The 26,921-nt window shown below is 35.7% G+C and overlaps 2 protein-coding genes across 3 annotated transcripts in view; both read right to left on the reverse strand.

Moving 5' to 3' along the window:
• Positions 1–286: 286 nt before the first annotated feature.
• Positions 287–25,309, reverse strand: wipf2a (WAS/WASL interacting protein family, member 2a). 2 transcript variants are annotated; one of them, XM_087273387.1, is made up of 8 exons: positions 24,934–25,309; positions 18,295–18,417; positions 13,742–13,874; positions 13,485–13,640; positions 10,932–11,561; positions 4,759–4,977; positions 2,932–3,039; positions 287–1,412 (listed from the first exon to the last, which is right to left on the reverse strand). In XM_087273387.1, exons 2-8 carry the CDS (start codon positions 18,352–18,354, stop codon positions 1,372–1,374), a joined length of 1,347 nt encoding a protein of 448 aa, XP_087129513.1. In that variant the 5' UTR covers positions 18,355–18,417; positions 24,934–25,309; the 3' UTR covers positions 287–1,371. The 2 variants fall into 2 exon arrangements, 1 of the variants encoding a protein (XP_087129513.1); XR_015502395.1 differs by lacking the exons at positions 287–1,412; positions 2,932–3,039; positions 4,759–4,977 and adding an exon at positions 5,766–6,946 and having other exon boundaries at positions 8,549–11,561.
• The window catches only part of npepps (aminopeptidase puromycin sensitive), a 302,499-nt gene continuing 283,797 nt past the window's right edge, over positions 8,220–26,921 (reverse strand). The window contains exon 16 of the mRNA XM_087272136.1: positions 8,220–8,423. The gene's annotated coding sequence lies outside the window, so the exon portion shown is untranslated. The remainder of the gene's footprint in view (positions 8,424–26,921) is intronic.

A 26,921-nucleotide genomic window follows, 5' to 3' on the forward strand; every position in this document is an offset into this window, starting at 1 on the left:
GAACAGCGCAGCAGCGATGACGTAAGCGTGCCGAGGCCCATTTGTGGTGTGAGTGCGGGCCGTCGGGGGAGACTGGAGGGGGGACAAGCGCGATTTGGCCCGGTTCGAGGCAACTGTACCTAGTGTGAGTACGGCCTCAGTTACAGAAAGCATGAAACAGTCTATGTGGCAACAATATAGGCATTCTGAAATAAAAATGGTGAATATTAACATGAACAATTCTAAAGCTGTGTACAAGACAAGCAGCACTTTAATATTAGTATAAAGAAGCACAGAATAACTGGTATTACCCATTACCACATTTTATTTCAGAATTATACTGACACATATTAAAAGAAACAGATAAAATGACTTTTACAAGTCAGAATGATTGGTCACCAATTCCCAATAATAGCTTCTTTCAGAAGTGCCTGAACATTATGAACACACTAGGTCACTTAATAACATATAATACAACGTAATAAAATTAATACAGGCCCGTTTGAAAAAGCATCTGTAGTGTGTTTATACAAAAATCCATTGGAATGCATTTCCTAAAATTTGGCTTAGGTTTAAAACAAAACCGACGGGAGAGCAATGACCCAGAAGCATTGGTACCCAGCAAGAGGAAGTGTGTGCACCATTTCAAAATGGATCTGCTGGCACTTAGTGTTAATTTGGTCAATTTGCTTTCAATTTAACGGAGCCAAAAATGAAAATAGTTTAAAAAAAGTTTAAAAAGTTTAAAAAGCCAGTTTAAAACTTGGCTGTTGTAGTCTGATTTTATAGAATAATCAGGAAAACACACAACCTTGAACTGAACAAGCAACAAGGTTGTTTCATGGCCCTTGTAGTGTAAACAAACATTCAGAATTTAAAGTCATTCCTCATTGATTATAAAAGAAAAAGAATAAAAAGTGAGAATAAAAGGATTGTCCAGAGAAATACAGACTCTGCGTCTGATATGCATAGGCATGGTTAATCTACAAGTGCTACACACTTTCTCACTGAATTAAAAACAAAACTTTGGTTGCTTTACGGAAACGTAGACTGTACACATCTAGCTTCATGGTAACTGGAGTTTTCTGCTCTGCCTTGGTCTCTTTTCTGTGCTGTTTTCCGTCAGACACAACATTAAAAGGTGCTTTTTCTTTTTCATGGGCAGCAGGAGAAATATTGCACAGTGTTTTCAGATCTAGAGGTACAGCATTCTGGAGTGGTTTGGATCTGAGATCGTGTTGGTATTTGTAGTGTTTTTCTAAAAAGATGTCACATTATTTGATGCATCTGTATGTGTAATGTGTGTATGTACATACACACACATAAATATATACCGTATACGGCGTGTACGTATTTCCGTTTCTTTTGGTCCTCCTCTTCACTGAATTCTCTTCATCTTCCTCCAACTGGAGGAGCTGGAGGAGCACCTCGCACTAAAAGCAAGAAAATATGGCATGAAGTGATGTATTCATGTTGATCTTGTAAAAAACTGTTGGTAATGTTTAAAGGGCCACAAAACCCCCGTCTCAGCAGGGTGTTTTCACTCTTCTAGTTTGAAAAAAGTCAGCAAAGTGGGCGAGTCCAACTCTGTTTAGTTGGGAGTGTCAAGGGAGGGAAAGAGGGAAGATTTTGCATAAAAATGGGAGTTTCAGTTCGACCATGCAATAATTTTCACAAAGGCAAAACAACACACAGACGCAGGGGAGAAAGACAGTGACTATGTTAACATGGACATCACCAATCCAACTAATCGCCAAATAAATAATTTGTTGACTTCACTTTAGTTTAGGAACATTTCATGCATGCCCTCCCCAAACTAACGAGATATTGGATGTGAGGAACTGCTGGATAAGTGTACTTTTAATGGAATGTTTGATACCGCATGCCGTATGGGAGAAAAAAAAGCTCCACATTTCTCACTAACTTAGATGCACTCGGTAAGTAGCGTCAGAAAGCCATGTGTTTATAGACTATCCCGTCACAAAATACCGCAAAATTTTTCCACACAATGGTAATAGTGTGATTAAGGTGTTTACATACGGAGAGCAGCATTTACAGCTGTTCTATCAGTCCTTAATATTGTAGTAATATTAACGCACTGTAAACTTGGTAACAAAATAATTTGGACTAAGGTATGTCTTTAAAAATTGAAAGAGTACTGCTGACAAGACTAACTAACTTTGCCATCTGAATAAACAAACAAAAAGTACTGATCACACACATTTCTCATATCTGTAGAGACAGGACAATCAACACCAGCTGGAACCGCATCTTTTTACAAAATAAGACGAGTGGCAAATACGGACTTCACCATTTCCAGATGGGAAAAGCTCTTGAGTAAAAAAATGTTTCTTACAAACGTATTAGTGTCGCGTGTTAGCAGACCATTGTAATCCACATGTGAGTCCAGCTACGCTTTCATAGCGAGGAATTGAAAACAAAACCTTTGTAGTGGCATATTTATAAATTCAACACTGACGACCCGTGTCTTTGAACAATTCTTCTTCTTCCACTTGTTTTAATTAAAGTTGGCAACACAACGAGGCCTCTCTCTGCCGTCTAAACACTTTAACAGGTAAAAACAAAGCTATCATGCATATAAATGAAGTTGCACCACATACACAATAGAACACGCTGATTAGTAAGAACCAAGTCTTTCTCATGAATTAATGCTGAAAACTCAAAGACGTTATTTTATACTCGCGGGTACAGACATCTAGTCTACATGCTGGAATACACAAAAAGATCTAATCGCCGCTTCAACATTTATTTTCAAACCGGAAGAACGGACTTGCTCGAAATAACGCAAAAACAACCAATTTTCATTTTTTTTGTTAAATATATGTGTCCTAATAGTGTTTTTAGCAGCGTGGGACACATATATGACTGTCAACATCTCAAAAAATGTGTTTTGGTGTTTCGTGACCCTTTATGTTTGATTTTGATTGTCACCTCTGTTGTTGTGGTTGTGGCTGGGATAGCTCTTCGGGAAGTTTCTGTATTCTTCAGGTGGAGGAAGATCCTCTATTGGGTGGAAATCATACTTGGACTCAAAATCATCTGGAAAAAATCAGAATCAGAAAGAGTACTGAGTGGCAAGTGAGTTTACATTTATCTTAGTGACAGAAGCATCCAGTGCAGAACAAGTATTAAAAAAACAAGATAATAAAACAATTCTTAGTATATGTCAAATAATTAAGCAGCATAACACCAATAATAATGAAAAAAAATCATACATACAGCACAGTTGAGGTCAAAAGTTATAAATTTACTCTGAATTTTTTATTTATTTATTATTATTTATTTTGATTAATTAATTATTTTGCCAAAATAAGATGGATCACACAAAATGTCAGTTTATGTAAGTACAGACCTATTTCACATAAACGGATATTTCAGATAAAATATTTGGATTAAAAATTTCCCTTTATGAATTTTGTATACTCGATTGTAATGAGGCGACGCAGTGGCGCAGTAGGAAGTGCTGTCGCCACACAGGAAGAAGGTCGGTGGTTCAAGCCTCGGCTAGGTCATTTGGCGTTTCTGTGTGGAGTTTGCATGTACGTGGGTTTCCTCTGGGTGCTCCTGTTTCCCCCACAGTCTAAAGACATGCAGTAAAGTTGAATTATGAGTGTGTGTGTGTGTGTGTGTGTGTGTGTGTGTGTGTGTGTGTGTGTGTGTGTGTGCATGTGTGTGCGTGTATGTTTCCCAGAGATGGGTTGCCATCCCATCTGCTGAGTAAAAACGCGCTGGATAAGTTGGTGGTTCATTACGCTGTGGTGACCCCGAATTAATAAGGGGGACTAAGCCCAAAAGAAAATGAATGAATGAATGATAATAATGATTCTCAACCCTGCTAAAACTGACAAATGAACAAATAGTCAGAATATTCACATTTTTTGGAATTGAAATGTTTATTAATCCTTCTATTAAGATCCATTTTATACCATATATATGTTTTTTAAATTGACTATGTTGACACATATTAACACATCAGTGGATTTAAAGAAATACTACAAACTTTAAACTACTATTCATGAAAATACTTAAATTACAGAGAAATCCAAAAGGCCATTGCAAGCGAGCTGCGTTCCAGACCAGCTCAGCTCAATTACGTATAATGTCTCCGACACCGCCTGTAGTCCCGTTTAGTAACATGATAGCAACCTTCTTTTTAAGAGAAGCGTAACAGATTTTAAAAAATCAAGAGTGTGATGTAAGTGATATGTTCTGTCATAGAATAAACCGTAAAAGTATATTGAGTTTACGTTAGCCACGAACCTTATTTAGGCGATTTAACTGAAATCCTATTGAAAAAACCCATTGACTTCAGGACGAAGGAACTGGAACAGCTAAAATGCTAATTCACTTCCGGATTTTTGCATACAAATTGATGTCATAGTTCCTCCACTCTATTGTCTTCTTGCTTACGAAGAACAAAAATAAACATTGTAACAATTTTAATCCCTGTTTCGGAACAAAAGAGTCAATCCACATGTGTGAAAGCACCCTTAATTACTGTATCTGGAGTAAAAAGATGACCTCATTTTTCATTATCAGCCAACACATCTCTGTGTTCTGAGAAGGCTTGGTTGATGACTGTAATAAGTCATCTTATTAGTAATGTAGTAATGCACACAGCAATGCAATTCAGCAAACAGCTAGAATCAAAGTTCAGATCTACAAACACTTCCCACAAACAAACAAATCAGCAACTAAGAGAACACAATGATCCAAAAACGATGAGATCACTTGTTCTATGAAGCAAATGAAACTCACCAGCAAAGGATCTTGAGGCGGAAGACGCGTGTCCATTGCGGAGAGGTGGAGGTGGAGGAGGCGCATGTCCAGAAGACTGACGTCCAGAAGAGGACAGAGGAGGAGCCTTCGAACGACTCGGGGGCTCAGAGGAGGTCTGTGGGCCACCGCGGTAAGGAGGCGGAGGAGGTGGTGTTTCCCGAATACCATTACGAGATATAGGAGGAGGAACCTGAGGAGCTGAAAAAAACATGTCATTTTAAATGAGGGCCATTTTACATTTATTAAAGCCTTCATTTAAAAGAATAATCACATACATTAAATCGTGTAATCATAAACTCTAGAAAGATACTACCAAGAGAATTAAACTAACAGATCTTTTAGTAAAACTAAATTTAGGGCTGTGCAATGAAATTTAAATTTCGATTGTCGGCTTTAACGATTATAAAAAACATTCATCAAGATAAAACGGTCAATGTGTCATTTTCCCGCCCCTGTTTAAGTAATCTTGCACTAATATATTCCATTCGTTCCTCTGAAAAAGCTCAGTTTCACATGAAAACTATTGAAAGCATGTATTGTGTATAGGCATGGGACAATATCTGTTTTCAAGGTATACCGTGGTTTGGAAAAGTAAAGGTTTTGAAACCGCCAAAATGTCTGTAATACCGTTACCAAGCATGTTTAATAAAAACTTTATAAAATCCTGAGTTTTCCCACCAATAATCATCTGCATTTAACTCATAAATACAATCTTTCCGACATGATTTGAATGCACCAAAACAAAAGGAAAGCATAACCGCCCACTCCTATACAGTACTGTAAGGAATGTAATGGAAAGTTTAGTTCCAGACTTGCTCCAATACATTCACTTGTAGTTTTCTAGTTAGCCTGTCCGACTTGATTAGCTGGATCAGGCGTCTTTAATGTAATGTAAAAGTTGAACTCTGTAGGTTTCTGTCCTTATAGTAACTACAATTAACAAACTATTTTGTTTCTATATACACATAATAATTAAATATATTTTTGCTTATGTTAAGTTTATACAGCTGTGATACATCTTGCAGCTTATAGGGTTCATGGATTACAATGTTTAATAAACACTTTTAAAAATACCATTGGAAAAATTTGTTTCAGGACCAGTACTTATGAAAATGTGAGGTGGATCTAAGACCTTTCACAGTAAACGTGATTAAATTAATGTATGAATCAAAGATTCCAAAGTTGAATAATTTATAAGCGGTAAGCATGATAGATAATTTGTTTCTGGTGTATCAAACTTTAACCCCTTCCAATGCACAATATTCTCTAAATTAGGATAAAGTCATAAGGAAAAAATATAAATACACACAAAAGGAAAAAAAGGAGAAGATTAGATTAAGGATGAGCATTGTAGTAGGCAGGCTGGCAATGTTGTTGTAACTGAGTACGTTTACATGGACACCAATAATTTTAATGCGATTGCGACAATACTCTGATTAAGAGTCTGCCATGTAAACAGCGATTTTTTATTAATTTAATCAGTTTAAGGTCATAATCAAACTAAAGAGAAATCGAATTATGATGTGGAGTATGCCGATTTTAGTCGTATTATTGAAGTGCAGTACAGACATGTAAACACAAATCGGACTATTACCGTCATGCAGGAATTTTCACCGCGTTTTGCGACAGGATATCCATTATTTAAATGCTAATGAGCTGCTGCTCAACCCTGCCTCTCTCTATGGCTGGATCACGAATACCTGTAGTAGCCTAACTATCCATTCATAAGGTGAAGCTTAACCAGCGCAGCACACACAGTGCTCAACCAAAGCTTGAGCTTCTGCTGACTTTTGTTTGTATGATTGGTATGAAGCATTTGGTGCTGTTTCCACTTTATAATGACAACACAAAAGATCTTGCTGGGCGGTCGTCCAGACCGTATAATTGTACATTAAACTTACGAAAGCGATCCAAAAATTTGTATAGTCAAAATTTTGTTATTGATATATATTAAATTATGTTTTTTTTTTAAAGAGAAAAAAATTCAAGAAGCAAAAAAATTACAAATTTGGTTGAAATTTTGTAGGTTGCCGTTTTTTTAAATATGTTGCTTGAATTCAATTTTATTATCTTACAATTTCTAAATATGTTTGGTGACTAAAATATTATTTTAATAACTATATGTTTAAAAAATATTTTTTTGTTTAAATACACCAAAATACATTGCCTATATCAGTGGTTCCCAACCTTTTTCTTTGGGGCCCCCCCAATAAACATATACAAACATTGGAGCCCCCCCACCATATAAATACACACGCACGCACGCACGCACACACATATGTACTGTGTGTGTATATATATATATATATATATATATATATATATATATATATATATATATATATATATATATATATATATATATATATATATATATATATGTGTGTGTGTGTGTTTGTGTAATATTAATATATAGTAATATGTATAGAAAATATTAATTAATCAGTTTTAACTTGTCTTGGCCTTCAATAAAACCAAAATTTAGGTAGGCTTTGTCATACTGTCTAATCTTTTTCTTCGCCTCTGAAGAATCACTGCATTTACGTTTGTCTGCCATTTTTGTTTTGATTTTGCCTTTACGATACGTTGACAAGCAGATTGCGCGAGTGAGCAAAATTTAAATAATTATTTAAAGTTATTTATTTTAATTATTTTCACTATTATGTTGGAATTTTAAGCATGTGTTTAGATTATTTTTTATTTTTTGGGCTGCTCGATTTTGGGAAAAATCATAATCCCGATTATTTTGGTCATAATTGTAATCACGATTATTCAAAACCATTGCCAGTTAAGGTCAAAATTATTAGCGCTCCTGAGATTTTTTTTTTTATAAATATTTCCCAAATTATGTTTAACAGAGCAAGGAATTTTAACAGTATTTCCTATAATATTTTGTCTTCTATTTGTTTTATTTTAGCTAGAATAAAGAAAGGTTTAAATATTTTGAAACCAATTTAAGGTCAATATTATTAGCCCCCTTAAGCAATATTTATTTTTGATTGTCTGCAGAATAAACTACCGTTATAATGACTTGCCTTATTACTCTAATTAAGCCTTTGAACTGCACTTTAATCTGAATGCTTGTATTTTGAAAAATATCTAGTAAAATATTATGTGCTGTCATTATAGCAAAGACAAAAAGAAATCAGTAATTAGAAATGAGATATCAAAACTATTATGTTCAGAAATAAGTTATTAAATTTTCTTTCCATGAAACAGAAATTGGGCAGGAAAAGGTTTGCTAATATTCAGGAGGGCTAATAATTCTGACTTCAAGTGTATACATACAGTTATTTTCCACCCTGCAATGGAAAGAGAAATAAATACAATAGAATAAAAATATGAAACAAACTGTGCTTTAAGCATCTTCACTGTAAGAAAAACACTTTAGCTACAGCAGTCCTTCAGTCAAGAGCAGCGAGGGCTTTCTCGTTATGTTTGTTTAATAATGATAAAAACAGGCGGCAGAAGGATTATAGCGCGCTGTATCTTTAATGGTTTCTCTTTCACGTCTTTTGATCCTCAACTCGTTTGTTTATTATACAAATGAGGGTTAATATAAATAATCACTAAACACCGCGTTTTGACACCTATTTGACCATTAAAGCGTTCACGTTAAGATGACTTTAGATGTCTGCGCTCCTCTGCTCGTCTCAGTGTGCGAATGAGAATGAATGCTGACCTGCCGCATGCTTCTGAATGCGTGATCGTGCTGCACACACACATAAGCCCTTAGGGGGGCGCGGACCCCAGGTTGGGAACCACTGGCCTATATTCACGGAGAAATGGATCCAAATATTTACTTAAATATTCTGAGCACTGTAAGTTGGTGCTTGATAACTGTAACCAAATAAAAATAAACCTTTAAATGCAAATTTGATGCAAGTCTAACTTCGTATTGCCTGTCATTGTAAAACAAGAGGCAATAAAATGTTTTTCACAAAGAAGCAGGTTTTTGCCCACTTCTTCTGAGACATTCCCTTCATATATATGTATAGAACTAATTAATTTTGTTGTTGCCTTTTCTGAATCTGTTATTCTGTGTAAAGACACCTGCGAACCTCTAAAGTTACACCAGAACACACAGCAGACTTCATGCCAGGATTACTTTGTATTAACACCTTATCATTAGCTGCTTTGGTATACGTTTACAAATAGGGGTAGGAAGAGGGCTTGTAGTTTGCTTGGAGGCAGGCACATATAAAGAACTAGCAAATTATGTCTAAACTAGCAGGGCATTCAAAAGGGTCAATCATATCACATAAATACACTCAGACTGTTTTAAAAACAATAGATGTATGTTTCCTGTTTAACTTTTCTGAGCTGGTAGACACGAAAGAAATCGAACTAAACACAAAAACAATGTACAAAAGTGGAAAATTTAATCCGAAGTCACCTTTGAAAGGTTTAGTTCACTCACCCACCCTTGACTTGTTCCAAACCATCTGCTTAACATTAAAGAATATATTGTGAAGAATTTTGGAAACCTGTAAACCTTTAAATCCATAGCAGGAAAAACAAATACTACAAAAGTCAATGCAGTGTTTCCCCAACCATTATATTAGGGGGGGGCGCCCTCCCAATGGCTGAACCCACCCCCCTTAAAGTCACGTAAATTTTATTATCTATATAGCACCAGATCTCAACTTTTTATAAACAAGCTAAATAGCTGCATGTAATATCTTATTTACACAACAGCATGTCATTTCTGTTCTGCGCTTGCATCACAGCAGCTAAAATATATACAGATGCAGACATCCCAAGTCTCCCGCAAATGCATAGAGACTCCCAGATGCCCACAAACAAATGATAATCTCCCAGAAATCGCACGTCTCCAGCACGATCCTCAAATAAGTCCCTGCATCCCGCCCCACTCTTCAGATACTATGCACAAATCCAATGCTGTGATGCGAGCGAGCCATCTCCTCTATCTAATGTCTAGTTATGACCTCTCTCGGTCTTGGAAGCTCTGCGTGTCTTCCGCAAATTCATACGGAGTCCATGATCCCCCAAAATTAATTCAAATACTTGAAAATCATGGCGACGAGAGTGAATGAGCAAGAGAACAGATTGCTAGAAGAGCAATGATGGTCTAAACATTACATTTGTTAGGTTAAATTAATAGAGCAGTAAAGATTTTATTTTCATTGAGGGATCTGCTGTCAATAGTTGGAGACGAGCAAAATATTGGAATGGTTTTGCATGTATTTAGGCCTTTTTACATAGAACAACTGAAAGTTCAGCGTTTTGACAATATTGCAAGTCCACTTAAAGCTGGCTGGAATTATTAGCTAACTTTTTAAACATTATTAAACAAATATTTAATAATACAACCTCTTGTAATACTCTCATTGCTTTAAGTAGTTTATAGGCCTATTTCCTTTTAGTAAACAAGTATTAGATTAATTGATGAGCATTTTAACAAATTTTCATCTTTATTCATTTGCAATGTTTCCAAATTACATTGTTTGTAGTTTTTCTGTGGCGGTTCTTTCCGTGTGTAGACCCCTGATAACTAAGGCACTAAACTGAAGTAAAATGAATGGATGAATTATTTTCTGTAAAGCTGCTTCTGGCCATGACATGTTCACATCTCAATTTTTAGAAGAGACATGTTTAATAAATGTCTCAATAAATGGGCCAGACATTTCTGACTTTCCATCGCAAGAGGCTCAGGAAATGTTCTTCCAGAAGCCCATGAAGATACATTGCAGTGACAAAAGCTGCACAGTTTGTGAATAAATAAGACAATAAATGTAAATAAATGCTAATTTATAATTTACAAACGGATGTACAGTTCAAATAGTTTTTCAGTTATTTACTGCTGTCATTAAAAAAACATGACTCCTTGGGTCAGTGTGAGTCTGAACAGCCAGGCTGCGTTGTGTCCGCCCCAAAACTGTAAACCTGGGGAAAACACTGCAATGGTTACAGGTTTCCAATAGAACAAAAAAACTCAAACTGGTTTGGAACAAGTCAAGGGTGAGTAAATGTTGGAAGAATCTTCAATTTTGAGTGAACTATCCTTTCATGCTGAGGCATAAATTTGATGTAGATTTATTTTTGGTGATTCGCCTCACTTTATTGCTTTGTGTTTAGTGCAAAATGGCCTTTAGACCATTCTTGATTTTTTTTATCTTAAGATGTTTTACCTGTGCTGCGTCCCACTGGATCACGTGCTGGTGGAGGGGGGCGTCTGTTCTGCTGGGAAGGTGGTGGAGGAGGTGGAGCTTGGCTACGGGCATTAGCATTACCATGGCCTCTCCTGTTAAGCGAGTTTCGCCTCTGTGGCAACTCCGGGGCTGGGTCACCATTTGCAGCAGGTGGCTGACGATAAGGTGGAGGTGGTGGAGGTGCATTTCCAGAAGAAATTGAAGATGATGAAGAGGAGCGAGATGAAAGGGGAGGATGTCTAGGAGTCCCCTCACGAGCAGGTGAAGGTGGAGGAGGAGGCCCTTTGCTTACAGGTGGTGGTGGTGGTGGAAAGGGTTTGTCACGGCTCTGCCCAGAGCCCTGTTGAGCTGAAGAGGGTCCGCGATTGCCAGCCCGATTGAAGGGTGGAGGTGGAGGAGGAGCGGAGTTGGTGGGTTTTGAAGAACTGCTTGGAACCGATGGTTTGGAGACGTCTGGAAGTGAGGGACGATGATTTCGCTGCTGTTCGGGAGGTGAGGTGCGACTTCCATCACCACGACTGGAGCCGTCCACTTCAGAATTACTCAGACCTCGAGGTACTGCAGGGCGAGAGCCAGGTGGACGCAAAGCTGATCGTCCTACAGAGCTGTCTGTGTGGACATTTATAAATGAGAAGTTAATGAAAAGAATATTATTGAATTATAAATAAACAATAAAAATATAAATAAACAAAAGAGAATAAGAAAATGTTGAATGGAAACACCAAGATGTAAACAGACTCTAAGGTTTGCAAAAATATCATAAATTGAATGCATTTTTTATTCAATTAAAAGACATACATAAACTACGATTAAAACACATTTACCAAAACCATTTCTTGATGTGCATCAAAGAAGAACTGTGATTTTGAAATGATTTTGTAATATTTTTAGGGATGTAACAATTTTTTGGTATGTTCACCGTGAGACGGTTGAAAATTGATACAAATACTATATGAATCGCGATACATTTTTTGAACAGAGGCAGGAGATGAAACTTTGGACCAATCCCAAATCTACCCCTTAACCCTTCCCCTTACTTTGGGAATTGGGACACCCCTACCCCTTTACGGAAACACGCAAAACCAGGGCTAGGGGTTTCCCAATTCTCTTTAGCTTGAAGGCGTAGGGCTAAGGGGAAGGGGTAGATAAGCCTTCGAATGGAGATTTTTCAGGACAACATTCGAAACCAAGGGCTAAGAAAATTTTCCAGAATACACCAGCTACAATGGCAATATAGCTGCACCCAGAAGTAAGGAGATCCACAAATTGGTATTTTTTTGTTATTATTACGCATTTTTACAACAAACAAGCACATGTTTTAATATATTCATAACCACTTTCATGTTTTACCGTCATGCTTAAAAAAAAAAACGATAAAGTAAAAAACGCTAAATTTCGCGATCTATAATCATAATCATCTAATCATAACTCCTGTAAAGCAGTCCCACAACATTCTGACACCCGATGAATAGGGCCAGATGGAATCTGTGGATGGTTTTTGCTATTTCTGCAGAGAATTTTGGTAAAAATCTGTGAATTTCTGTGGAATTATTTGGGAGTATCATAACTAAAACCTTAATATGTGAAATAAAAAATATTATCTTTTTAACTTTTATTTAATGTTTAAAATGCAAATCCAATTAGATTCACATTATTTGGTAAACAAAGCAAGTCTCTCATATAATATATCTACTAAAAGACAGAAAATATTACTGTACAAGCTGCATTGTACATAAATCAGATGAACATTTTCATATTAGTCAATAATATTATAGTAATTAATTTAAAAACTGAATAAATATAGATTTACACACATTCACTCAAGTAAATAAACAGAATTAATGATGGGCTACAAATCTGAGGAATTCTGCAGAAATCTGTGAAAAATCTGCAGAATTCTGCGCGCGCATATTCCGTGTGGGCCTACCGATGACACTGGAATACCCTGTAAGAAAAGTCTAGTGGCTGGGAATGACCTTTTTACAGTGTCTGCTATAATGGGAATGTTGTTTTTGGCGTATTTACATAAATGAATATGGCCACTGTGTAAATGACAGATAGTTACGATCTTATTGCCACATTATATCTTTATGATAACATAATATAAGCCTTCAGTGATTTCTTGAAGATAAATACCAAAAAAGAACACAACTGGAATAACTACAGCAGTCGCGATCATCTGATCTCATGAAGCATGAGATTGCGATGACATATAAAAACCTGTGCAGGTGTTGTAGTGCTGTCCCATTTCTTAGGGGCACATTTTGAAGCCCATCCCCTTCACACTCGGTTTTAAGGGTCAGGGGGAAGGGGTAGGGGTACAAAATAGAATTGGGATTGGGCCTAAATCTAAGAGAAAAAGTTATAAATTCTCAACCCATAGAAATGATTGTTTATTATTCATATATTATGTTAGTTTGCTGGAATGTAAATATGTTATTCCCTTAAACACACGAGATATAAACTGTGTTTTAAACTTTGAGCATACATTCACAAATTTGAAAGGAAAAAGTTTTTGAAAAGGAAACTCACCACCGACGGGTCGTAATTTAGGCACTCCTCCACTGAACAACCCTCCCATGGCCTTTGGACCAGAGCTACCTCCAAAACCACCTCCTCCTCCTCCACCACCACCACTACTGCCACCGCCGCCTCCACCTCCTCCTCCGCCACTTCGACCTCCAGCCTCTGTAAAAAAAAATAGTTTTGTTGATCAAATATTAATGCAATAATTTAAAAATTACTTATCAAAATGACTTGTATTTTGTAGTGGAGTCCAGTCGACTTACTTTCAATAACAGGTGCACTTCTGTCATTGACCCCGGTCGTCTTCTTCAGTTTGGCACCTTTACAGATGTCTGACAGAAGAGCACCTCTTCCTTTTGCTTCATCTCTGTTCAGTTTTGGAGCGGTCGTGTTTGCCTGAACGGAAAAACATTTGTATGTAGAAAAATGTTTTCATTATTTATTTAACAATATTCACTGACATTTACTGATGTTAATAGAATTGTAATTCACTAAATCTCTCTGCTATGTTAGTATTTGATTTTCTGAATTATAATATATATTTATACACAATTTATTTTTTTTTTTTTTGGAAATCTGAGCCTTTAAAACTGTCCCAATGTCATATGAAATATCAGATAAGAGTTTTAAAAAATCGACATCAACAGAATAAAAGAACAGCACTTGCATTTCTGTGGAACAAAAAAAATTCGGTAGGCACACACTCAAAATAAAAAAAAGGCAACTTAATTTTTGCTATACAGAATGGAAAATTGTAACGTTAAAAATCTCAAAATCCTACATCAGTAAATGAGTCCTATATGAATAAATGAATAGTAATTTTTAAAAATATTATTCATCTAATTTACTTCTCTGTCCTTGATTCGTGTTAAAGGGATAGTTCCCCCAACAAAAGAAAATATAATCACAATTTAAGTAAATTACAGAAACGTTTTTCCACCAGTCATAGGTTTTACACTGATGTATACATTACAATTTTTTTTAAAACAATCTAAAAGTAGCAAAACTGTAATTAAGGAACAATTTTCAGATTTTCTCTAATAACTGGAAAAGAATATTTAAACCTATCAGTTTACAATATACTGATGTCCTGTTTTTCTAGGCTTTATTGGTGATAATCGTCAGAAATGTTATAGGCATAGGACCATTATTGCCTTTTTAGCATATCAGTAGAGGACAAACTAGCCAGTCAGTAATGTCTGAATTGTGGAGTGGGCTAAATCTAAAAAACATCTGTGTTTTTTAGTAAGTGTACTTTTTTTGCTTTTATTCTTGCCATAATAAAAATAGATTTGTAGAGCAACTCATGTTCTGTTATTAATATTTGAATAAACATTAATAGGTAAAACGGTCCACGATATGAACAAAAGCAAGTGATCCATGAAAGTTTGATTTAAAAAAATCTTAAATGGTTATAAAAATCTTCATAATCATTAAAATTATTTATAAAAATAATAAAAATAATTCGTTTTAAAATATTGAATGATATTATTGATATGACGTAGTTCCGGAAACTTCTACTTCTCTGTTTATTCATCTGACTTTACAGTCAGTTTCTTTTGACTGCCCCCAAATATCTTAACTGCGAACGCGTCAAGTATAAAAGTCTCATCTGTTTCGCGAGGTGCGTGCCCAGTCAGCGAGGGTCCGCGCCATGCCAGCTGAAACTATAAATCCAGCTTTAGCCCTACGACTTCAATCTAAGAAGACTTGAGACACCCCTTCCCCTTTACGTAAACGCGCAAAATGAGCGGTAGAGGTAAGGGGAAGGGCTAAGGGATAGAATTGGGATTGGGCCAAAGTCATTTCAAGAAGTTCCAATACTTTAATATATAGTATTATAAACAATTATAAACATATATTTTAATATACATTTATTATAACGATACACAAAAAATAGAAATAGAAATAAATAATATTCACAAACAATATATTTTAAAAGTTAAATATGGTTTTTATTTCAATATTTGATAAATAACTTAAAATTCTACGTAGTTATACCTTTTTAAAAACATCCATTAAAGTGTTTTCATTATAAAAATCGTGACTAATAGTAATTAAACGATCAAATTAGGGCTGCACGATATTGGAAAAATCTGATATTGCGATATTTTGTTTTGCTGATATGCATATTGTGACATGAATGTATTCATGCCCTAGATGATTAGAACAGCTCTATTTGGGAAGATTTAAGCAATTTATATCAACTTATGCCAAGTTCAGACTGCATGAGTGGTCTTGTCACAGATGTTTTCACACTGTATGACTATCTGGGGTAGCGTTTCATCGCTGCTTTGTTGCAAGATGGATCGGTGACAGAAGGTTTCACACTGCATGACTTTTCAATAGGAAGAATCGCCACCAACTTTCGTCTCGGCCTGCAAACTACGTCTTACAACCAAACACACGTGAGAAGTGACATGTAAACAACACGATGTCACATAGTTTATCTTTTGTATTCAACTACATAATGAGAAAGAAGCCTTTAGTACGGTAGAAAATGAACTTATAGCCATGTTAGTGGATGCTGCTCTGGCTGTAGGTGATCGCTGATGTTATTTTCAATCAGAACACATTTCACACTGCATGATTTGAATCACTGACAGCTCCAGATATTAAGCATGCCAAATATCTCATGGGTGTCAGCGACTCATCTGTGATTCTTTCAGATCGTGTCTTTGACACTGTGTGATTGTTACTCAACGGAACAAGCACCGATTTGTCTGTTATTTCAGGTATTTGTTGGTGATTTCTCAAAACCTGTCGACAAGCCAAAATCGGGGCTAAAACAATCAGGGCAGTCTAAACTTGGCATTGGATGATTAAGTCTTTTTCTATGCAGTGCATCTGCATAAAATTAAATAAATTACAAGCATTTATAAAAAAAGACAGAGATTAAAAAATGTGAGTGTGTGTGTGTGTGAGTGTGTGTGTATATAGTGCTGTCAATCGATTAAAAATTTTTTACTAATTAATCGCACCTTTTTTTTTTTAAAAATTAATCGCGATTAATCGCATTTAAAAAACTGAAACTTGTAATTTTGGCTAGTTAAATGTAAAATGAATGTAAACGCAAGACAAAAACTACTTAAGTTCAAAATATAATTGTTTATTAGAATTAAATTCAAAATATAATTGTTTAATAGAATTTTTGTTAACTTGTAACACAGATTTCTTCATGTAAACAACATACCCACAATAAACCATCAAGATCCTGGCTTGACAGCCATATTTATGACAGAAATTAAAACACAGGCGTTTTAATGACATTTAAATTTCAAAACAATCAATGCCAATAAAGAAAACATTGATTTCCATGTTGGATTCTACGTGGACTGCAAAAAAATGCCAAAATACAGGAATTGCAGATATGGAAAATGAAAAATTATAATAATAAACTATAGAATACAAACTGTTGCACTCATTGTAAAGTTTTATTGCTGTGAGTTGAGAACATTAGTTATAGAGTAGAAACAATTTTGCTTAATCCTCCTTTACATTCATCCAGTTGCTAAGACTAGGAGTATCCCGCAAGTGCACAGAGACTCCCGGATGCCCGCAAATGAATGATAATTTCTCGCAAACCGGTCGTTAAATACATTGCACACCCCTCTCCCCCGCATCCCTCCTAGCTCTTCAGGTAGCCTATGTTGCGCGCAACTCACTCCCACCGTCCTTCAGGTACGTCTCGCACCTGATACCCCTCAACGGTCCTGACACAGACACACACACACAACGTGCTGCAGACGTTTTGGCCCCAACGGCCTTTTATACTGGAGCGACTCCCCTCAGATTCAACACGCATGATCACGTTCATCAAATTTGCTTAAACTAAGCGTTCTAAAGTATTACTGTATTTCACAAGGCTTTTGACACAACAACGCGAAGTATTCGCTTTCGTTGCGTTTAATGAGGAAACACGCTAAACTTGGAAGGCTCATGCTGAAAGGCAGAGTAATGCCCTGTCTTTGACAGCTCGCAACTTCACCAGAAACTTTCTGAGTACATTCACATAAGACACCAATACTCCGATTTTAATATGATTAAGATTATACTCTTATTAAAATTCTACCGTGTAGCCTAAGCAGTGATTTTATTACCTTAAAGGAACACAGAGTCACGAAATGCGGAGGATTTTCTTTCTGTTCGCCATGCGGTATCAACTTACAACAGAAGTCGAAAGTTAAAAATGAAACGCCCAAAATTGCTTGAAACTCTGGAGAGCCTGGTGATGCGACTAATTGTTTTATACTGAAACTTGCCTTCAAAAAGTGCTTCCTTTGTCTTATCCACATTTCTTGCATGTTAAACACACGTCCACCAAAACAGGAAGTAAAAAAACCTGCAACTGCGTTAATTGCGTTAATTTTTTTTAACGCGTTAATTATTTAAAATTAATCGCATGCGTTAACGCACAAACTTTGAAAGCGCTAATATATATATATATATATATATATATATATATATATATATATATATATATATATATATATATATATATAGTTTTCTGGGAAGTCTAACAGCATCCAAGTACAGAAATTGAACAGTCAAATGTAAAATAATATGGTCATCATTGTACAAATCATCTAAAAACAATAATATTTAATAATATCTTTATATTTTAATATTTAATAACTAATCTAATCGAGCAATGTGAATGCTGCAGATGCGCACATAATGCTCAAATGATATATTGCCCTATATCACATTCACCATAAAACATATTTTATTAGAGAGCAGCTTGACAAAGGGAAGGTGAACTACAGGAACAGCAGGAGAATGGACACACATGCTGCTCACTTTCCTTCACACTCACCTGGCTAAAGGTGGGGGGTGGTGGAGGTCCAGGCGGAGGGGGAGGAGGAGGAATAGGCATCCTGGCAAACCTTCAAAAACGACAACAGTCTTCTTAATCTTCAGAACTTATCCTCACAGAACTCTGCAGTGGAAAAAAATTACAGCTTTTAGTCTTTCATGCATAACTGCAGGTAAAAATCTTTGAAAAGTAAAACCCCCGGCAAATTCTCTTAGCTGACTAATGAAAGTTAATAAAGATGGGAGAAAAAAAAAAGTATGGGATTTTAAAAATCCTCTTTTCCAAAGAAAGGTTGATGTTTGCTTCCAATAAGGAACTCTAGAAATGAGTGCTGGTTCACGTGTGCACATAAAATACTTGAGCAGGACTAACCGGAATGTCGCTGAGCTGGATCTGCAGTCACACATTGACTAATGGAAGTAAGTTTGAAGCACAAAAACCCTGAAAACCTGTATGCCATTACACATTGTAATGGAAATGCCCTTTTTACATCGGGTGTTTTTCTGAAACTGATGTTGCCAAACAAACCGATGAAGCAAACACCGAATTAAATATGGCATGTGGTCTGAATGCTGAAATCGACATGAGACTGTAAACACATGGGCAGCATAATAAAGGAATAAACCTGCCTCTTGCATAAACTCATGACCCACTTTTAAACCTGCTTACCTGTAAGGCCCAGATATACTCAGTTATACTAAGTTCTTCTTTGTTGAAGTGAACATTTGAAAAATCTGAAGTAAAATGTTGTGAACATCTCAATGGTGCCTACCCTGCTGAGAGTGGCATTTAGATGAATATGTAAAAATATGTTATACTTTCTGTTTAATAAAAACATTTCAATAAATAATTATTTAAAAAATACACAAACAAACAGAGTGTGCCATGGGTTCCCTTGAAATTCTCCTTCGGGGTTTTAAAAGGGCGGTTTCCAATTAATGAGTAAAATTTGGTCTGTGGTGAACATGCAGTACTGAAACTCAAATATAGTATTCAGTTATTTTTTAATAAAGTGTATGTTTTGTTATGTTTTCTTTAGTACATGTTAAAATTTACTAAACGTAGTAAAGACATGTTCTTATTAGAAACAAAAACAAACACTACCTAGCTTTCCATCCACCTATTTTTCCGTGCATTTTGGAAATGCGCATCAAAAAAATAGATAAAAATAAATAAATAAATTTTTTAAAAGCTCGGTTGACGGAAACGCCAAGACGCACATAAATTTTAAAAACGTGCATTAAAAACTTCTGCGCAAAACTGAGTAGGATAAACTTTTTTAACTACTACGATGGAAACATTTTTAACAAAAAGAATTCCAGTATGCGCATTAAAAAAAGTTGTTATAAGAGATGATGTAATGATAAAAAGCAAGAACGTCTGTGCTCCGTGTCTTATCCACCATGCTGCTTTGCCACTGTGGTATATAATTATGTATAATTTATTATATGATTATTTATTTATGTTTTTCCCTCAAAGTTTACAGACAAGTTTTGTACAGTAAATGTGCTCACATATTACAAGTGAGAGACTTATGAATGAAGGGTGCACCATTTGATTTCAAAATAACTGAAGTAAAACCACTATCTATGATTCTTTATTGAACATCAACGTTAAACGACTGAAATTAAAACACACATTGCCTAAAATGCAGCTCTCCCACCCTTGTCTGCGCCGGACTGTACGCGTGCGCTTAGCCGAAGTATAATATCAGAATAATAATAAGCATAAATTATAATAAAATAAGTCTAAATAAGCCTCAACAGAGCGGGGTCACGTGACTTCACACACGGTAGGGAAAGTAATTGAATAAATTGGACCGATTATAGACTTTGAATGTCGATTTCGATTACTTTTCGATTATTCACCCAGCCCTAGTTACAACCTACAAAAGGATCTGTATAATGAAGAAATGTTTTGTGAGCCTGTTCACAAACAGATTTCCTAAGATATTTTGACTCCAAAGCTATGTACGTCCAGACAGCAATTTGTACTGCAAATAAAGCACACACACCAATAAGCCTATATAAATATGAGCAAATAGACAACACACATAAAAACACAACAGTCTAACAACCATGTAATGTATTAATGATTTGTTTAATTTCAACGTTAACCTGACCTAATGAGAATGGTGGACAATGTTTTTAAGACCACAACGTCATTGTCCACATTCAGTTGTGACCTGTATTTATTTTTAATGTATTTGAGTGATGAAAAAGTGTCAGAAAGCTTGACATGATTCCGCAATGTTGTATCGTAGAGCTTTTTATTTTTTAGTTGCATGCCGATCTGCTGCAATTGATGCTATTGCTGTGTTATTCTAACATAATCACCCAGGGCTCCCCAAGCCATGGAAGAAAAAAAGAAGAAAAGGCTTTTTATTTGCATGTTGTTGTTTTAGTGCAACAATTAACTACTATTTTTATCTTTGTGTTTATTTTTATCAGTTGTGGATAAACTATTGTATTTCTAATATTTTAATATAATTTAATTGTTTTTTGTAAATCACCAAGCGAACCCTTCCATTATTGCCTTGAGCATCCCCACAGGGGATTCCAACCCCTACTTTGGGAGCCAATGGTCTAGTCCAGGGGTGCCCAAACTAAGGCCGTACTCACACTATGTACAGTTGCCTCGAACTGGGCCAAAGCACGCTTGTCCCCTCTCCCTTCTCCCTTCTCCCCCGACGGCCCGCACTCACACTACAATCGACCTGGGCACGCTTACGTCATTGATGCTACGCTGTTTAGTAAGCGCTCTCGCTCAGCACAAAGGATATTTCTCTTGTTATATCGTTTCAGTCGTATAATATGCCGTCAAATATTTCACCAAACAGTCCTTAGGGATGTGGTGACTCGCAGTCAGATATTTCGCCGAACAGATCCACCACTTTTGGCACTCATAAACAATCATAAAGCCTTCGTGCTGCAGGAATGAGGAGGTCTGCTAAAAGTGCGCAGCTGTCGTGCAGTGAGGGGTTTGCGTCTTTAATAATCTATGGCAGTTTGCGTTCATTGAACTGCAAGAATGATTAATAAAGCCATATGAAACAGTCCCTTAAAATCCATAAGGCTATTTCTCACTTTCAAGAACGCCAAGAGAAGTCTTGTCAGGTCAGTTTGGAAGAACGAAGTCGGGAGGCCGCAAGAACACAGAAGGCATCCTCTGATAAATTAGATGCTGCGTTCTTCCTGATGGTCACAAGACCTTTAAATGTTTTTAACTGAAAATGATTTAACATTACCGCATTCATACAACAATTTATGCATAAAGACTTTACAAATGTACTTTGCACAATACAAATAAAAAAAATTAAATACAAATTTCAACAAATAAACTCCCTTAATGTGCTTATGCCTTTATAAACTTTTTCATGGTGATATTTACTTTGACCATTTCATTTAGGGAAATTCTGAAGGGAAACATCTCTGTATTTTATAATAAATCTATATAAAATGCTGCGCTTCCTAACTCCAGTCTCAGTGACTTCTGGGACTCCTACAGCGAGTTTTGCACTCAAGTCTGTATAGGTGCATCCTCGATAACAACACATCCGGGAACTTTCACTCATCCTCTGTTCTTAAGTTTTGGATCTGAACTTTGGCAGTTGATGATGACGTTACACGAGAACATGAGGACGCAAGATCGCTGAAGAAAGCATATTGAGAAACAGCCTTAGTCTTGGAGCGCCAGTGTCTTGCAGGGTTTAGCTCCAACTTACCTCAACAAACCTACCTGAAAGCTTTTAGTACAACTAGTAAGAGCTTAATTAGCTGGTTCAGATGTGTCTAATCGGGGTTGGAGGTAAACTTTGCAGGACACCGGTCCTCTAGGACCAAATTTGGTCAGCCCTGGTTTAGTCAATACAGCATTACCATGCTTTGCATATTACCAGAGCATATAAACAGCTCTTTATCCACCATAACTCGATACCAGTTATAACATGGTAACGTCTAAATAGGATACAGCTGCGGATACAAACATCAATATAACATCATTTTTTGTTACATTGTATAAAAATAATTAATATTTTTTTACAATACTGTGACGGTGGGGTTTGGAGTTGGGGTAGATGTTAAAGAAATACAATTTATTGGGTAATTTAATAAATAACATGAATAACACTCAGTACAACTACTGTTCCGTGTACACGTGGGTTACCTCTGGGTGCTCCGGTTTCCCCCACAGTCCAAAAACATGCGCTATCGGTGAATTGAATAAGCTAAATTGGCCATAGTGTATGTGAGTGTGTGGGTGTTTCCCAGTGTTGGGTTGCTGGAAGGGCATCCGCTGCGTAAAACATGTGCTGATATGTTGGCAGTTCATTTCGCTGTGGCGACCCCAGATTAATAAAGGGACTAAGCCAAAAAGATAATAATTTAATGAATGAATGAACAACTTATTTTACATTCCTTTGACCGTTGGGTTTAGAGTTGGGGTAGACGTTAACAAAATACAATTATGGGAAAATGTAAAAAATAATATAAATAATTCCTGTAACTTTCGGCCACAACTGTATCTGATCTAGCAACAACCTTATAACATGCAGGGTTCTTCTTTCTTCTGGCCATGTGGTACTATGATGTCATTGCTTTCATTTATTTCTACACTTTCATGCGAAGAGATTGTCCCACTCAGTAGCTCATGTTGATATTTTTGTTTTATGTGTGCACAAAAGAATTCTCCTATCTTAATAATAATTCAATTAAAACACTGAAGGCATATGATGTGTTTTGAGGATTTTTTTTGTACCTTTCTAGAATTTGAACAGGCTGAGAACCTTGCAGTCTATGGAGGATGAGGGAGGTCTTAGATTTCAACTAAATTACATATAAATTTGTGCTTCAAAGATAAACAAAGGTCTCAGGAATTTGGAGTGACATTAGAGCAAAAAATTACTAAAATAATTTTCATTTTTAGGTTAGCTAAGTCCATATTGCCTATTTCTACTTCCAGGTTCTGACATCATCCCTACAAAATTAACTTTTAAAAATGTACCAAAAAATGCAGGCTGCCCAAAATCTGATAAATACCACCAGAGCAAGTTTCATGTTAGAAAATAACATCGTACTACAAAATACTAAATGTATTACAAAAGCTGATCCAGTAAACTAAGCTTGGCATTCTTCACATTGCTGCATAACATGTCAAAACAAGCGAGCATCTCTGCTTTAATCAGCTAAACCAAATCTGTCAGCAACCATGTTTATTACACCCAGCTGCTGCAAGAATTGGTTTGAGATTAATGACATGCATAAAAGTACATGTGATGTCAATATTGTAAGGTTGGAGTTCGTCTTTATAGTGACAGCTGGCTTTGTTTGCTATGGAGTTAAAGATTCAAATCAAATTTGACATAAAGCTGTCTTCGAGGTCATTTTGTAAGACAATTAATTGTTTAATTAATTGAGTGTAATAAAAGTCATTATTGACACATTTCACATTCACAATTATGAAATTTGATTTAGATTTTTCTTTGCCACATGTAAATAGTCTCATCACAGATAGTTTTAAACCCTATAAAAGTATCAAATTTAATATGCAAAATGTTATGGCCTTGCTTTTACCAAAGATACAACAGAAAAATGTGCTGTAGACAAATTACAATGCATTCTGTCATCTGACTGATAGTTTTAAAATACTTTAGCAAGTTATCATTCAGTCATGGAATATGTCTTATGCAGTAAAATCCTTTAAAATGTTACATTCTAGAGTAATATTTTTTTAGATTAAAACTAGAATAAAGCAACTGAGATTTTAATATCTGCAAATCATTTATTTTAATGTTTTTGTGCATCTCTAATTCATCACTATCATTATTTCTATTACTATTACTATGCAACTCTACATGTATTATAAACAAATAGTCTGCTTTTGCAGGTATAAAGAAACTATCTTAAAGCTGAACAAACATTTTGGTCTTCTGGATAAAAATGTTATGTATAAATTAAATATAATAGAGAGTATACTGTATATTAGCAATTTAAATGTGTTTTATACGTTGAATAATGTATGTGTCGAATACGTCTGAACAACATAGAGGGTTATTTCTTGTTTGGCCTTAAAAGATGCGTCTGAATGCATAATACAATAACAGAACTATTTGAAGAACATAATCATTAAAATAAGTATACTTAATGTTAACTGGTGTCACACCAGACCAGTGTTTTCGTAGTTTTCAACTCTTTCTTTGTCGTGAGTCTAAAACAAGGAAGTGAAAAATTCAGAGCTCAGCTTGTGAACATGACGTGTCTGACCATCTTCGTGTCTAAATATTTAAACAGACTGTCTGTGACCATACCTGTCATGCCACAAACATCCTGAACTAGTTTAATCAATTACATGTGTGTATAGAAGGCAAAACCAAAAGTTTTAAGACAATAGGAATGTCTTCAAAAGCACATTATTGTGATCCATGAACGAACGGTTCTTTTGAGTCGAATCTTTTGAAAGAATCGGTTCTCAAACCCGGTCAAAGGACTCGTTGATTAATAAACAACCCAAGCGAAACACACGAATTCAAAAAACTTTTCACAAAGTCACTTGCGCTTCTTGTACAATATGTGTAAGGAGCTATAACAACTATATTAATAATATTAGTCACTATCTGTAACGTAAATACGTCGGCAAGCTTACCTGTCGGTCGCGATGTGACTGATATCTTATCCCAAACAACATTAATGTCACACAGTAACCGTCTGTTCTTCAGCCGATGATCTTCTTCTGCCTATCCGGTCACCGAATAAACACGGGAAAGTTAGTTAACTAACGTTAAGTTAGTCGGGCGAGAGCTTACAGTGGTGCGCTGTCATATTGACGGCTGGTTTCTGCCAACTCTCTAAAGTTGTTACAAACCGTCCACGGCGAGAAATGAAAGCACGAAAGGCAAAGATTTACAGAACCTTATCGCTTGTTGACATTAACATTGCTGCCCTGTGAATTGGGGCGATGTTGTTTCACGACAGACCGCTGGGCTTCAGCGAACCCAGTTCAATGGAATCCCGGAAATCCCGCAGTCGGTACAAAATGGAGGCAGGAGGCCGAAAAAAACCGAATGCAACCGGAAAGTGAGACCTGTAAGTTAGGGTAACTACATGGATAAGCTCTTTCTCTTGTAAAGTTAAAAAAGCCAAAACGTTATAGCAGTTTATTGTTACAAAACAAACAAAAACAATATCGTTAAAAGTCAATCTGCCATATTTTTTAATTAAATAAATGATTTATGGTAACATAGGCACTTGTAACAAAAGCAACTCTCTTATCAAATGAAACAATGGTTTTATTATAATATAAATGCAGTAATTATTTTTGTGCCAATAATATAATTTGTATAACCATGGTTAAAGGAATTTGTGTTTTAACAACGTTTTGGCAAAGCCAATTTTCCAAGTTTGTTTATTATAATTTAAAAAATAGTTCTCAGAAAAGAACAGAAAGGAAGCAAGAACATTGTCAAAGACTTCAATGTGACTTCAGTGGATCTACCAAAATCAAAATATCTAAACATGACTCTTCACCAATATTTTTAAGGCAGAAAATTTATTATGGTACAGTTTGACATATTGCTATAAGAGTTAGTAGCACAACCATAATTCATGTAGTAATGCTGCCACTTGATCAGATGTTTTAACAATGTTTTACTTCATTTTTTTGTCTTCTAAGGACCATTGCTGTCTATGGAGAATGGTAGAGCTTTGATTTAATCTAGAATACCTTCATTTGTGTTCTGAAGATGAACAAATATCACATGGGAGTGGAATAACGTGGGAGTAAATAACAACATTTCAAAACATTCTGAAAATGATTTTCTTTAATTGCAAGTAGTGATGTTAATAACGAGTTTCTGAAGTTTACAAATAGTATTGTTTACTTGTTAGCACAAAAATGTGATTTTGTTTGGTCAGTTCTTGGCAAATGAGATGTTAATTACATTACAAATGTTTGTATGTGTGTTGCTTAGATTTTTTCAAAACTACATATGTGAATGTTTTTTTTTTTTTGTTTTTTTTTTTAAAGTAAAAGAGTACTCCAAAATTACAAGTGAAAATACAGGTATGCAGCATGACGCCAAAATATACTTAAACGGAAAGTTCACCCAAAACTGTTCTGTCATCATTTACTCATCCTACAATTCCAAACCAGTTTGAGTTTCTATCTTCTATTTAACACACAAAAATGATATTTAAAAAAAAAGCTGTAAACCTGTATCCACTGACTTCCATAATATTTGTTTTTTCTAGAGGTCAATAATTACAGGTTTACAATGTCTTCAAAGTAGCTTCTTTTGTGTTCAACAGAATAAAAAAAAAACTTAAAGAGTAAAGAGTACAATTATTATTTTTTTTCTTGAAGTAAAAGTAATGTTTAACCTAAAAGTTCATTTAGCAATATTTGAAAAATGCTTTTGACCACAGTGCTGGACCAAGTCCATTCTGTCATTTTATTTTCAGCTTAGTCCCTTTATTAATCTGGAGTCGCCACATTGGAATGAACCACCAATTTATCCAGCATATGTTTAACGCAGCGGATTCCATTCCAGCTGCAACCCATCACTGGGAAACATCCATACACTCATTCGGACCAAGTCACAAAACACAAATCAACAGTAAGAGGTGGGTGTAGTA

This window comes from Danio rerio, chromosome 11, assembly GCF_052040795.2.
Source record: "Danio rerio strain M-AB ecotype USA chromosome 11, GRCz13ab, whole genome shotgun sequence".
NCBI lineage: Eukaryota > Metazoa > Chordata > Actinopteri > Cypriniformes > Danionidae > Danio > Danio rerio.